General features: G+C 46.4%; 1 protein-coding gene across 2 annotated transcripts in view; it reads right to left on the reverse strand.

The window, feature by feature from the left end:
* Positions 1–8,873, reverse strand: part of LOC310804146 (RNA-binding protein Musashi homolog 1-like) — a 15,620-nt gene extending 6,747 nt beyond the window's left edge. For both annotated transcript variants that reach the window (XM_083669262.1, XM_083669261.1), the window contains exons 1-6: positions 8,810–8,873; positions 8,324–8,364; positions 7,416–7,497; positions 7,194–7,278; positions 1,947–1,988; positions 1,555–1,647 (exon numbers count right to left, since the gene is read on the reverse strand). In XM_083669262.1, the coding sequence (XP_083525388.1) occupies positions 1,555–1,647; positions 1,947–1,988; positions 7,194–7,278; positions 7,416–7,497; positions 8,324–8,364; positions 8,810–8,868 (402 nt within the window). In that variant the 5' untranslated portion in view covers positions 8,869–8,873. The remainder of the gene's footprint in view (positions 1–1,554; positions 1,648–1,946; positions 1,989–7,193; positions 7,279–7,415; positions 7,498–8,323; positions 8,365–8,809) is intronic.
* Positions 8,874–15,000: the final 6,127 nt, after the last annotated feature.

The raw sequence follows: 15,000 nt of genomic DNA on the forward strand, positions 1-15,000 counted from the left end.
AACTTTTTTCATAGAACACAGCCTTTCGAAAGGGCTGGACAATGGGCAAAAGCAGGTTTCCAAGGCAACGGGTGGGGGGGGGAGCAGCTGTTGCATCAAATTAGTTCAGATCGGAGACCCCCCCCCTCCACCCTCCCTCCCAACTACACCTCTCTCTCTCACTAGTTCTCTCCCTAAAGCCCGGTTCAGATTGTATTGATCTGAACTACCCAGTTTCAGAATGCTTCCTGTTGGCTGTTGCCTCTCCAAGATTCAACATGTCAAATCTTAGCTAAACACTGAAAAAAAGAAAAGGGGATGTCATAACAATGCTGTTCTACCATTCAGTTCCACAGTTCTACCAGTCAGTTCCACAGTTCTACCAGTCAGTTCTACCATTCAGTTCCACAGTTCTACCAGTCAGTTCCACAGTTCTACCAGTCAGTTCTACCATTCAGTTCCACAGTTCTACCAGTCAGTTCCACAGTTTTACCAGTCAGTTCTACCATTCAGTTCCACAGTTCTACCAGTCAGTTCTACCATTCAGTTCCACAGTTCTACCAGTCGGTTCCACAGTTCTACCAGTCAGTTCTACCAGTCAGTTCTACCATTCAGTTCCACAGTTCTACCAGTCGGTTCCACAGTTCTACCAGTCGGTTCCACAGTTCTACCAGTCAGTTCTACCAGTCAGTTCTACCAGTCAGTTCTACCAGTCAGTTCTACCATTCAGTTCTACCATTCAGTTCCACAGTTCTACCAGTCGGTTCCACAGTTCTACCATTCAGTTCCACAGTTCTACCATTCAGTTCCACAGTTCTACCAGTCGGTTCCACAGTTATACTGGTCAGAGATCTATAGGTTGGTTCCTCTCATAAGTTTTTGCTTTCCTCTTCTCTCCTGCAGTTTGAAAACACTTTTACCCTTCTGAGTACCCCTCCCTCTCTCCAGGAGGTGCTTCTTCACTCTGTCTCACTCTCTCTATCCCCTTCTCTTTCTCCTTCTCTCTCTCTATCCCCCTCTCTTTCTCCTTCTCTCTCTCTATCCCCCTCTCTTTCTCCTTCTCTCTCTCTATCCCCTTCTCTTTCTCCTTCTCTCTCTCTATCCCCCTCTCTTTCTCCTTCTCTCTCTCTATCCCCCTCTCTTTCTCCTTCTCTCTTTCTATCCCTCCTCTCTTTCTCCTTCTCTCTCTCTATCCCCCTCTCTTTCTCCTTCTCTCTCTCTATCCCTCTCTTTCTCCTTCTCACTTTCTATCCCTCCTCTCGCTCTTTCTACATATTTGTCACCAAAGCATGTTTGCCTTTCACTATTTAACTCCCCCTTTCAACTTTTCTCTGACATTAGCTTCTCCTCTGAGAGAGATGTTTATTTACATTTACACTTTGTCTTTATTCTTTTGAAAAGAAATGTGCGTAATTCCATGCCCATAAAGCTCCTTTGAATTTAATTAAATTGAGAGGGAACGAGAGAGACAAAGGGAGAAAGAAGCACACATGTAGATACATATGAAAGGGATGTGAATGGGATTTTAGGGAAAAAATCTGTGAGTTGGGATACTGTAATAATATCTATATTTACCTTTCCAAACTGGTCAAAGTACTGCTTGACATCATCCATAGTTGTGTTGACGGACAGACCTCCAACAAAGATCTTCTTAGTCCGGGTCACCAGCTAGCATCAACCAGGAAGACACACTGGCATTACAACCAATCAGAGCACAGCGTGAGTAGGGGTTAGGGGTTGTGTCTAAGTATGGTGAGGTGGGGGAGGGGTGGGGTTGTGTAGGGGTTAGAGGTTGTTTGAAAAAAAGGGTCGGCGGGGGGATGGGGGGGGCTTAGGTTGCATGTAAGTATGGTGAGGTTTACTGCTCCTCTGTCACGTGACAGGAATATAATCCCATATAATAGGAGGTGACAGGTGTGACATCACCGTGAATCTAGAGAGTTAACCCAATCAGGGCCAAGACTCACCTTGGGCTGAGCTCTACGAGGAAACGCCACCTTAGGATCAATCTGGAGGGAGGGGGGAGAGAGAGAGAAAGAGAGAGAGAGAGAGATAAAGAGAACGTATTAGAAAGAGTCACAAATAATTTTGGAGATCATGCTCTACCCCACAGAGTTCAAGCTTAATGATATCAAGTTTGCAAATCCGTGTGGAATGTGAAAGGAATTTCATGCCATTCCCTTTATGAAGTGTTGGGATCATAAGACTCTCTCCTATGGCGCTGGGAATCCCATCACTGTGGAAAACTACAACCATACGCCCATTTGACATAGTCAACCTACTCATAGTCAACATCATTGTTCCAGGGGAAAACTATGATTTATAAATGATATCTAAAAGTTCTGCCAGTCCAAATGTACAAACGGGACGTGTAGAGATGAAGATGAAAGGAGTCCAATAGCCGACCTATTCTAAATACCTCAAGCATCGTCATGTCCAGAGTATCAATATTTAACAATCGATGTGAAGATGATCAATGAGTAGACCAGCGGGCAGCGACCTGACCAGCGACTATTATGTTATAGAAGATACTATAAGTATATTATATTACAGAAGATACTACATAAGACTATTATATTATAGAAGTTACTACAAGACCATTCCAGATCTAATCACCTGACTGCAGTCATGCCATGCTGTTTAGTATCGTCAACGACAGGGTTTAGATCTACAATACGTACACAGCAGGATCAATCATCGATAGCCGATAGGGGCTGAGGTTAAGACTAGGCTAGTCGATCACCGATAGTGGCTTAGGTTAAGACTAGACTAGTCTACCACTAATAGTGGCTTAGGTTAAGACTAGACTAGTCGATCACTGAGAGTGGCTTAGGTTAAGACTAGACTAGACTAGTCTACCACCAATAGTGGCTCAGGTTTAGACTAGTCGACCACGATAGTCACCTCACACTGCCCAATCCATCCGGACATGTCAACAACTGAAACAAACAAACAAACAAATGTCAAATCAACATGAGTACGTGTACGAGTACATTGTTCCCTTTGATACTGTGACCATGGCAACACAGACTCCCGCTGTTCACACTGTAGCTGCTCTCACGCAACTTCTATTACACTCCTGGAACGAACAAATCCTCCCAGCCGTGTGTGTGTGGGAGTGTGGGTGTGTGTGTGTGGGAGTGTGTGTGTGTATAGAGGGGTTGTGTGTGTGTGTGTGTGTGTGTGTGTGTGTGTGTGTGGGAGTGTGTGTGTGTGTGTGTGTATAGAGGGGTTTTGTGTGTGTGTGTGTGTGTGTGTGTGTGTGTGTGTGTGTGTGTGGGAGTGTGTGTGTGTGTGTGTGTATAGAGGGGTTTTGTGTGTGTGTGTGTGTGTGTGTGTGTGTGTGTGTGTGTGTGTGTGTGTGTGTGTGTGTGTGGAAGTGTAAGGGAGAGATTGTTTATGATAGAAAAAAAGAAGAGAGTGGGTGAGTAAAAGAAAGAAAAACAGTGAAGGGGAAGAGATGTTGAGGAACACATTGGGCGTACGAGAGTGGGCCGTCCCATTAGTGCTGGGTGAAGCTTGGCCCAGCAGGAGCCCCTCTGCTCACACTCATTAACAGGACAAAGAGGACAAAACAGATGGACACACACAGGAGCTGGGGCTCCCCAACACACACACACACACACACACACACACTCAACCTCGCCCTTCACTTGCTGATCAACCCATACAATACACACACACACACACTACTGTACATATACGTAAACATGCATAGGAAGATCCTGTTCACACACACACACACACACACACACACACACACACAGAGAGAGAGGAGGTGGCGTGTCGCTGCATGGACAGACAGCCAGGCGATCTAGGTCTCGAGGCCATTCAGGGTCAATATGCACAGCTGAACAATGGTGAAGTAATTAGTTAACGAAGATCCCTAATGAGGCTTCCCCCTACCCTACCCCTAAGACCCTGCTAGGACAACTGATTGAGTGTGTGTGTGTGTGTGTGTGTGTGTGTGTGTGTGTGTGTATGTGTGTGTGTGTGTGTATGTGTGTGTGTGTGTGTGTGTGTGTGTGTGTGTGAAAGGCAGGTATATACGACAGGAAGAGGCTTTAGCTTCAGCTGTACCTCGGATGCCCAATCCAGTTTGTTTCCTTCAATCCGATTAGTTGCTTTGGAGATCCATACTAATTACAGACTAGGGGTTGTGCCTCCCTCTCTCTCTCCCTCCCTCTCTCTCTCTATCTCTCCATCCCCCTCTCCTTCGTCAGCACTAGAGCTCTAATCTCCGAAGAGCTAGAAACAGGACCACGACTAGCGCAGCTAATTCTAACCATACCTAGCATGGCTAACTCTAACCATACCTAGCACAGCTAACTCTAACCATACCTAGCACAGCTAACTCCAACCACACCTAGCACAACTAGATACCTAGAGTAGCATGGCTAACTCCAACCATACCTAGCACAGCTAACTCCAACCATACCTAGCACAGCTAACTCCACCCAAACCTAGCACAGCTAACTCCACCCAAACCTAGCACAGCTAACTCCAACCAAACCTAGCACAGCTAACTCCAACCAAACCTAGCACAGCTAACTCCACCCAAACCTAGCACAGCTAACTCTAACCATACCTAGCACAGCTAACTCTAACCATACCTAGCACAGCTAACTCCACCCAAACCTAGCAGGGCTAACTCCAACCAAACCTAGCACAGCTAACTCTAACCATACCTAGCACAGCTAACTCCACCCAAACCTAGCAGAGCTAACTCCAACCAAACCTAGCACAGCTAACTCCACCCAAACCTAGCAGAGCTAACTCTAACCATATCTAGGATCTCTAAGCAGACCATACTAGTAGACTATCTGCTACACTTCAAAACAATAGTGTAAACTTTGATAATCTTGCAGATGGTAAAGAAAGAGTGAAATCACTTTTCTCCAACATCTTACTCGTTCTTTGCTTCTAGAATTCCAAACATTTAGTGACTACCTTTCAGAGCGTTACACCCTCCCTCCTTCAGCCAAGCCCTCTCTCATTCACCTAGTCTCTTTCTCTCTTTTCTTTCTCCCTGTTTCTCTCTCACCCTCCATGGGGTGAGAATAAAAAAAACACTCAAAGCGTGGAACATTCTTTCTAATTCCAGAGAGGAATTTCACTCCTCTACTCATCCCATCTCATGCTGCTCAGACAATAGACACCATCCACTGGAGAGAGGGAGGGGAATACAGAGGCGGAGAGGAAGGAGGAGGAGGAGGAGGAGGAGGAGGAGGAGGAAGGGAGAGAGGAAGACGATTTAAGGGTTTGAAGAAAGGAGGTGAAAGGGAACGAGATGGGCACTAACTGCAGGACAAGATAGGCAGTGACAAAGGGAGAGAGAGTAAGAATGAGACGGATGGAGAGATTTAGGGAGTGTGGCTGAGGGAGATGGGGGGGTTAGAGGTCACACAGTAACTAAAGTGACAGATATGAACAGATAAACCAGACACTAGCGTGATACAGAGTTGATGGACTATATTGTATTGTACTATATTGTATTGTACTATAATGTATTGTACTATATTGTATTGTATGTTACCTGCTACACCAGCACATGCGTAAAGCTTAGACGTTGTGCGGCTGCTGTAGCAGCAACATAAAATGATGCTTCGAGTGATGTTTCAATGCTTTTCGGACGCTTAAAAACACATCTCATATTCATAGTAAGGTGATGTAATAGAAACATTGATAATAGTAGTACATAGACACAAAAGCGGTACCTGTTTGAAAATTGAGCTAGTAAACCGAAATACAGTCCTAGTTGATAATTGGGCTATATATTTTTGCATCCATGCATGCAACTGTTCACGTTTCTGGTGTAGCACGTTACATTACTTCACGGACTGCGAAATCTGCATCCTGACGTGTATCATGTTTGTAGAATCAGAACATTAGTCAATACCACTGGAACATGCTAAGGAGCTGCAGCTGTGTGATGTAATATCCTAGTCATGCCTTCCACACGCCAACAGCACACCACTATCATCACCTGTTTGATATCTGGATGTCAGGATGGTTTGTCTTGGCATGGTTGCTAATGAGACGCTGTGTTGTTGTGGCGACGAAAGTCCCACAAGGCCACATAATCACAATCCTGGCCCCAGTGACTGAGTCTGCCCCCCCCCCCTTCTCCCGGGACAACGCCCCACCCTCCCTCCTTCTCCCAGGGCAACAGCCCCCCACCCCACCCACCCCAGCTAGCTACATAATCCACCTTCCTCTCTCACCTTGAACAAAAAAGGTTTTGATCCACTAATATTCACTGTGCATGTGATTCTCTATGTGCATATTCATGTGTGCGTGTGTCTGTGCATATTCAAGTGTGTGTGTGTGTGTGTGGAGGGGGCCGCTCTGCTACCTCTCAGACTATCAGACACACCCACCACATCCACAGGCCAATTGAGCCTGAGAAGGCCATGCGAATAACCAACACACACATTCACACTTTTTTATAGAAATTCAAATACAAGCATCAATCAGCACACTCAAATTGTATTATGCTGTCAACAAAAACAGTGTTTAAGGAGTGTGATTTCTCCAGCAATGTTACAGTGACATCCTTCCACTGTCTAGTCTAGCACAGACATTGAATCTGTTGAGAGCTACACCAAGACAAACAAATGTTGACATTTAGGCGAAACAAATCATGCACCCCTCAGCTTATCCAACGGTTTTACAAACGCATCAAATCGCAATCAAACCCTTATGCCTATATAAACTGTTGCTAACTTTTAACACTCTAGTCTAAACTTTTGTGATTTTTTGAGGGAGGCTACCCCCGTCTCGGTCCCCCGGTAACCATGGAGATGAACAGCAAGAAAGAACGCTTTCATGTCGCGCGCCCTGCAGCCGGATGGTGGGAGGGAGGGAGGGGTAAGGGGAGCCGTCTAAACTTTCCTAAACTTTACAAGTTACCTCTTCACACATGGCAATACCATATAGGCCTAGGTGCTATGAAAACATGATAGACCCACAACTGCCTCATGAGCTCATGAGAGTTTGGAACTCTCTGTAATGCATAGGCATGCATCAATTAGGGCTTTGAGTTCTAACTGTTTGCAAAGTAGGCCCAAATCCACAACATTGTCCGTGCCTTTTCCCATATCCCATGTTGTATTGCTGCATCAGTGACTTACAACGTTGTTTATGTTCATCATAAACTGTTTCATAGAAAAATAAATAAAGTAAAAGAGGTCGACGTCATGAATGGAACTTACTGTTTTAGAATCCAGCTCATGTCTGTTTTGCGCCAGAACATTATCCACCCCGACCTGGTCGACGTATGTGACGAACCCGAACCCCCTGGAAAACAAGGCTTTGATTTATAACAATATAACGACTACCCCTTGGACGCTTTGCGTCAATAAAGTCTTGTTTTTCTTATGAAAATAAACAAACGTGCGCCAATGATAAGTCGACTAAGAGCGCACGCCTCTTACCTTGAGCGCTTCGTAACAGGATCTCGCATCACCATACACTCCTTCACCTCGCCGAATTTACAGAAGTATTCCTTCAATCCCTCTGTTAAAAGAGTGAACACATATCTTCAACATACATAATTTACTGTTTGCTACAATTACTGACGTTGGCAACAACGCCATAAGATAACACGGTAGACCACGTTTTGTTTGTCTCTGTGGCGACGATTTTATTCAAAGAGGCCAGAGAGATGGCTCAACTCCCGAACAGCCTGTATTGAATCGTACATGTTGTTGTATCGCTGTATTATTGTTGGATATGACTCGTGTTAACCAAACGAAGGGCACCATTTACAATAATTGCATCTAGCCATACAAGTAGGCTAAATCCCTCACTCAGACACAGTGAGTTAACTGAATGAATGGCACCAGTAAGCCTGAATAACACGTAACAATGTAACACCAACAAAAAACATGCCTGCCCTTAGCCGAGATGGCACGAGGTTCTCAACAATACCACACTGAATCAGGCATGTATCTCAATCGGATATCTAAAGAAAAACTTTTTTTCTTACATAGTTTGTGTAGACAAACCCTAAACATCACATCATAATTCAAAACAGACAGCTAGATAAGCAATTTTAAACGAATTTGCAGCTTTAATCCGCATCGCCTCGGGGTCTGTGTTCCAGCCGTCTAAATCCCTCGAGCTGATCCGTCTTGAATGAAAGCTTTGATTTCGGCAGCAGAAACTATAAACTCTCCTTTTGGAAACTTCCAAGGCCTAACACCACACGTACGCCTTCACAGATCAGTGATTGTAACATTGTAGCCTAATATTCGTTATAACCATGTAATTACAACGTGTATGTATATGTTTGATCTGCATCCAGGGACTAGAGGTAGAAGTATCTCGCGGGACAGCTCACCTTGTGTTGTTTGCCAACTCAGCCCCCCGATGAACATTTTGCTGAATGAGAGAGAGGAGAAGAGATGCGAGGAGAGAGGTGTTACATATTCCCTTGAAAGCAGTACTCAGTTGGTAAAGCTGCGTGTACTTAACACACAAAATAGCATCAATAAAGTAAAGAACAAATCGGCCATGTTGTACATGCAGCAGTGGCCAGATCGGGCCGTTATAATTCCCGAGAAACGAAATCATCTCTACATGAAGAGAAAAAGTTAGAACAAATACAAGCCGTCTACTCCTCGCTCAAATCAGACAAATAAACAACAGGACGGTATCCCGCGCGGGTGCGCGGCGGTGATACGGTTGAGCGGACTACACAGAGCAAGCACATCAGAACAAGCATGCTTGTCTTTTGTCTCGGCGCTCCGGTGGACTCCACATCAACTAACTAACTGCAGGAGGAAAGCCGGGCCGAGGTGCAGGTAGGACGGCAGAGGAGGTTTACCAGGGGTCGTGGGGGGAGTCCGCGGAGGACAGGCTGATCTGGCTCCCTTCCGTATCCATGCTGCTCCTCCGTTGCTGGCTATGAGGTGAGGAAAGGCAGAGAGTTGCAGACTCAGGGGCGGGTGGCCGAGGGGGGTGGGGTGGGGGTGGTTTGTCTAGAGGAGGAGGGACGAGCACGGAGCACACACACACACACACACACACACACACACACACACACACACACACACACAAAGCCGAGACTCCGCCTCTCTCTCTCGTTTTCCCGTACCCCCCCCCCCCCCTCTCTCTCCCCACGCCGCCTTTATACATGAGAGAGCGGCGCTCTCATGCAGTGTTTCCCCGCCGTTCTACAGGGAGATCACTTTGCGAGGCCTAAAGGATGAATCTGTTAACAGGAACTTTAGCTCTTCTCTATGTGGATACTGAGGCATGTAGGTACCTGACCTTGGTGTGAGTCAGCGAGACTGATCGGTTATAATGTGAACAAACTGGACATAATCAGGGCTTGAATAGGGAAAAAGGACAACAGTGGTACATGTTTGGACTGGGGAGGATTATGTTAGGGTTAGAAGGAATGGGACTCCCATTGATGTTACAATTGATATGGGAACAGATGGTTTGTGTGGATGATATTTGGACATGATTAAATAGAGAACAATAGTTTTCTCCCTATTCTGTCTGCCCTTTAAGTGTAATGTGAGATGATCACAAAAAGAAGGAGACATATTTTGGATATTTCTACCTCCAAATGTCAAATTTGACGCCTGCTATCTACAGTAGGTCTTCAGGCTACATGCTCTGTAGGAGGTTGATATGACGCGCACATTGCTGGGACGTAAGTCTCCCTTATTAGTGAGTATCCCTCAGCCCTAGTCGATGCCACACACTCTCTCTCACACACACACACACACACACACACACACACACACAATCTCCCCATGTGACCGCCTTAGACAACTAAGTGGCAGATTAGCAGCTTTCCTTCTAAGCAGGCTTCTCTTCAGGCCGGGCCAATATGGTCACCTGAGACCTTCAGCTTGTCCCGCTGTAGAGGTTGCTACGGTGTCCAGTCTAGTCCTGTAGCCTCCCGAGGTTGCTAGGGTGACCCACTGTAATCTCCCGAGGGTGCTAGGGTGTCCCACTGTAATCTCCTGAGGTTGCTAGGGTGTCCAGTCTAGTCCTGTAGCCTCACTCTAGTCCTGTAGCCTCCCGGGGGTTGCTAGGGTGTTCCACTGTAACCTCCCAGGGTTGCTAGGCTGTCCAGTCTAGTCCTGTAGCCTCACAAGGTTGCTAGGATGTCCACTCTAGTCCTGTAGCCTCCCGGGGTTGCTAGGGTGTCCCACTGTAACCTCCCAGGGTTGCTAGGCTGTCCAGGCTAGTTCAACTGCTGCTAAGCCAGAGTACACTGGTACACTGATCAACCCTAACCCTAACCCACTTAGCCAACTAACCAGCTAACTAACCCGGTTCAGTGGTGTACTGAGTCAACTAACCAGCTAACTAACCAGCTATAGTGGAGTCATGAGTCAACTCACCAGGTACAGTGGTCCTCTCAGACAACTAGCCAGCTAACTAACCCGGTACTGTGGTGCTCTGAGTCAACTAACCAACTAACTAAGCAGGTACAGTGGTGTTATGAGTCAACTATCCAGCTAACTAACCAGGTACAGTGGTGCTCTGAGTCAACTAACCAACTAACTAACCAGGTACAGTGGTGTTATGAGTCAACTAACCAGGTACAGTGGTGTTATGAGTCAGCTAGCCAGCTAACTAACCAGGTACAGTGGTGTTATGAGTAAACTATCCAGCTAACTGGTTAGTCATGAGTTTATATAATAGTGTGTGTTGGTGCTTTTATATATATATATATATATATATATATATATATATATATATATATATATATATATGTATGCCAGCATTATACTGTATTGATGTCCCAGGACAATTGCCAGTCTGGGATAAATACAGTATTTTTTCTTAAATTGAACTGAATTGACCAGCTACAGTGGTCCTTTGAGTCAACCATTGTTGAATTTACAAAAAAAAAAAAGAAAATAAATTGCACTGAATACGGCTGTTATTCTGTGTTTGTGTGTTGTGCGTGTGACTTCAGAGACATGCCAAGGGGCGTATGTGTGTCAAACGCTTGTTGGGGGACTGAATGGTGGGTTTAGGTTGTGTGTGTGTGTGTGTGTGTGTGTGTGTGTGTGTGTGTGTGTGTGTGTGTGTGTGTGTGTGTGTGTGTGTGTGTGCGCGTGCGTGCGCGTGCGTGTGTGTGTGTGGTGGACCGTAGCGAGAGAAGAGTATGTAGGACAGAGTCTAGCGCCTATCCTGACTGGAGCGATGGGCGTGCTGTTTCTGCATGCATGATCAATGGGGCTGGATAAAAGAAGGGGGGGAGGGAGGGAGAGAGGGAGGAAGGGAGGGAGGGAGAGAGGGAGTGAGAGGGGGAGGGGAAGGAATGAGTTGTGCCAGCCGGGGTATGAAAAAGAGCAATAGGAGGAAAGTGAGACAGCAGAAAGGTAGACAACTAGAGGAAGTCGGGATGGATAGAGTGAGACACTCTTGAGAAGTGTGTATGATCGAGGGATGACGGCTGAGAACAGAGGAGAGGAGAGAAGGCGAAGTGACATCCTGTTGATAATACGTTACGTGAGGGTTAGGGTTAGGGTTAGGGTTAGGGTGAGGGTGAGGGTGAGGGTTAGGGTTAGGGTTAGGGTGAGGGTGAGGGTTAGGGTTAGGGTGAGGGTTAGGGTTAGGGTTAGGGTTAGGGTGAGGGTGAGGGTTGGAGCTAGCATAGGGTTAACTAGTGGTGGAGGATTTGGGGAATGTTCTCTGAGAGATTCTCTGACTGAGGTTGTCGTAGGGGTCCTGGATGATCCCATCACACTGCAGTCTATTCACCTGACAAACACAAAGTTGCTCTTAATGTACAGTGTTTTTTCAAACTGTGCTTAATCCCCCCCCCCCCCCCCCCTCTCTCTCTCTCACTCTGTCACCTTCAGACACAGTGACAGTTTGTCAACTTTGAGTCTTCTTTCCCTTTGTTTCCTTGACTACCACTGACTCAGAGTGGAAACACTATTGTTGACCAGTGACCTCTGACCCCCAGGTCCTGGGACCTGCTCTGAAACCCTGAGGGGAGGAGGGGAGGAGGAGAGGAGAAGAGGAGGGGAGGGGGAACCACTGAAGGTGGTAGTGGCTGGGTTTGATCAGTTCTATGCTCTGTCTCAAAACTCTTCAAAGTCTTCCTTCTCTTGTTTCCTTTCCTTGGCCAACCCTAATCCTTCCTTCATGTGTCTCCTTTCTTTGGCCAACCCTGATCCTTCCTTCCTGTGTCTCTTTGCCCCAGCCAACCGTGATCCTTCCTTCCCGTGTCTCCTTTCCTTGGCTAACTGATCATAGTGAACAGCTGTTTGACTGGGCTATCCTCTCAGATCAGTAGTGACACGGAGAGAGACGTGCTGGGAGACAAACAGGACAATAGGAGCCGTGTTGGGAGGACGCCAAGAGGCTTTACAACATAAAACACTTAGTACACACGTTAGTCCTGCTGGGTATGTATTCACCTGGCAGGTGGAGGGAGGAGGAGGAAGGGAAGGCATTAGGAGAGAGACAGAGAGAGAGAGAGAGAGGAGGGTGGGGGCAGGGGGGCGGGGGTGAGGGTAAAATAACAAGCACACCTGTGTCAGCGCCAAGAGCTCCACTTCTGTCTTCCAATTGCAATCCCTCCATCCCCGGGGGAAGGTGTGGCCTGGGAGGGAGACAAAGAGAGGAGAGAAAGAGAGAGGAGGCAAAAGCAGCAGTCTCTTCTCTTCAAATAAGACACACAGAGGTTGAGACAGACTTGAAGAAGGATACACAGGGGTACACACACACACACACGCGCACACACACACACACACACACACACACACACACAAAAGCCTGAATTTATGATGCAGCACAGGCCCATCAGTCACAGGCAGATTGTTGATACATAGTTACCACAGAGGAAATCCCTATGGTTACCAGAAGTCACAAGGGAAACTTTATAGTTGTCTCTTACAGTATTGTCTTGACCAGTGTTGCAGTACACTGAAGACTACAACTCCCAGAACTACAATACTATCTCTTTAATCCCTTAATCCTTTCAAGACTCTTAATTAACAATGCTACCTTACATTGTTAGAAGTCCTTTAAGTGTTCGGCACTTGAAAGATACATTTGCTCTCCTGGTAAATCGAGGACAATCACGTGGCTAATGATGACATCACCCCGAGGAAGGCTATTGAGCCGAAACAGTCAGGTGAATAAAGGTCACAGCAATGAGGGAAGAATGGTGATTTTCACGTTTTATGTTCCAACTTTAACTTTCACGAGTTATGTTCCACGAGTCTGCGCCTCTGCCTTGGGTGTGTGTTTTTCTTTTGTCTTTTATTACAACTAGACGTAACACTGTCAACTGTTGCCTCAACATTAATACAGTGTCATCTTTCAGAATGTATTTGACATTGAGTCGTTGAGAGTAAATGCAATTCTAACATTGTGACATGACAGCACGTTGGTATTCTTGACAACCACAACAGAACAATTATTACCCGTCAGATCTAAGACTTGGGCCACCGGAACCTGTGGGGGAGATTCTGCCTGGGGGCGAAATCCACACCACTCATCTCGGCACACACACAAACACTCAAACACACACAAACACACACACACACACACACACACACACACACACACACACACACACACAAACACACAAACACAGAGTCAGAATACGTCCCTGTATCTCTTTTAATCCTTTTTCCACTCCCCCCCCCACCTCTGGTCCATGAGGCCTATCAACGCCATTCCTCTGCTATTTATAGACAATGACTGTCCACTCGCCTGCTCCCTGGCAGTGCACTGGAGGGAGGGGGGGGGGGGTCTCCTCTACCTTGTCTGCACTGATCTGCACCCTCAGGACAGGTGCAAGCAGCATGGTGCAGGCCTGCTGTCAGATCAGTACAGGACTACAGGTGGCATCCTTGCCTGGTTCGACCCGGGGACCGAACCCGCAACCTTGTGCAGGAGATAGGTGTCACCCCTGGAGTGTTTTGGGGGCGGTTGGGAGACCCTGTACCGCCCTGACCCTGCAGGAATAAGCACATTTACACATGTAAACTACCATGTTAACTTTGGTTATTAAGTCTAATTGATTTATTGTGTTTCTTATACTGTGTTGTGTCATTTTGTAAGACCAATTACCCATGTGTAGACAATAAAGCTTTTCTGAATCTGAATCTCATTTGATAACTATCTTGTAATGAACGTGTATGATATTCATTGTGATTATATGCTGTTGTTTGATTAGGTTTGTTGCTTGTCTATGCTGCCAGAACTACAGTACCCAGACCTGCAGACTAGCAGCCCACATGCTGTCAGAACTACAATCCATATGCTGTCAGAACTACAGTACCCAGCCATGCGCACCATCAGATCACAGATTCAGATTTACTGGACAGGGCAGATTCAGAGTTATCTGATGTCAGAGGAGAACAGTGGGACCGTGCCCTGAGTCCTTGTTTCATTGATTTACTATGGATCCATTCGCCTGTAAACAGACTCTCTTTGGTTTGGTTCCCTCGATGAGCCCAATACCACATCGACCCCTAGCCCCTACCCCTAGGCATCGACCCATAGTTTCTACTCCTAGTCCAGACCCCTAGCCTTAACCCCTAGCCTCTAAACCTAGGCATGCTATCTAGACCTGAGAGGATTGGATCGAAGAAGCTAAATAGTTATTTTGTTACTCTAATTGGCTGGGTGGAATTCACACTGTATTGTGTGTACGCCTACCCAATCCTTTCAGATCTACTCTAGTGTGTAGGGGTTAGGGACTAGGAGTTAGTGGTGAGGGAGAGAGAGTGAGAGAGAGAGAGAGAGAGAGAGAGAGAGAGAGAGAGAGAAAACATCAGAGGGTAATAATGCTACGTCCATTGTGTATCTGAACATGTAAAACACCCATTTACCATTTTAACCCCAGCTGACCTTGTTGCCAGGGTAATGATTTGCCTTACCTGACCAATAAGCATTCAGGCAAAGCTTCTGTGTGGTGACTGTGACTGTTGAGGGAACATCTGATGACAAACAGATAGGAAGTGTCCTGTATCATGGCTAAAGAGAGTCTCTCTGTCACACAGCTGTGTTACATAAAGTAAA

Source organism: Argentina silus (genome assembly GCF_951799395.1).
Source record: "Argentina silus genome assembly, chromosome: 4".
In the NCBI taxonomy this organism is placed as follows: Eukaryota; Metazoa; Chordata; class Actinopteri; order Argentiniformes; family Argentinidae; genus Argentina; species Argentina silus.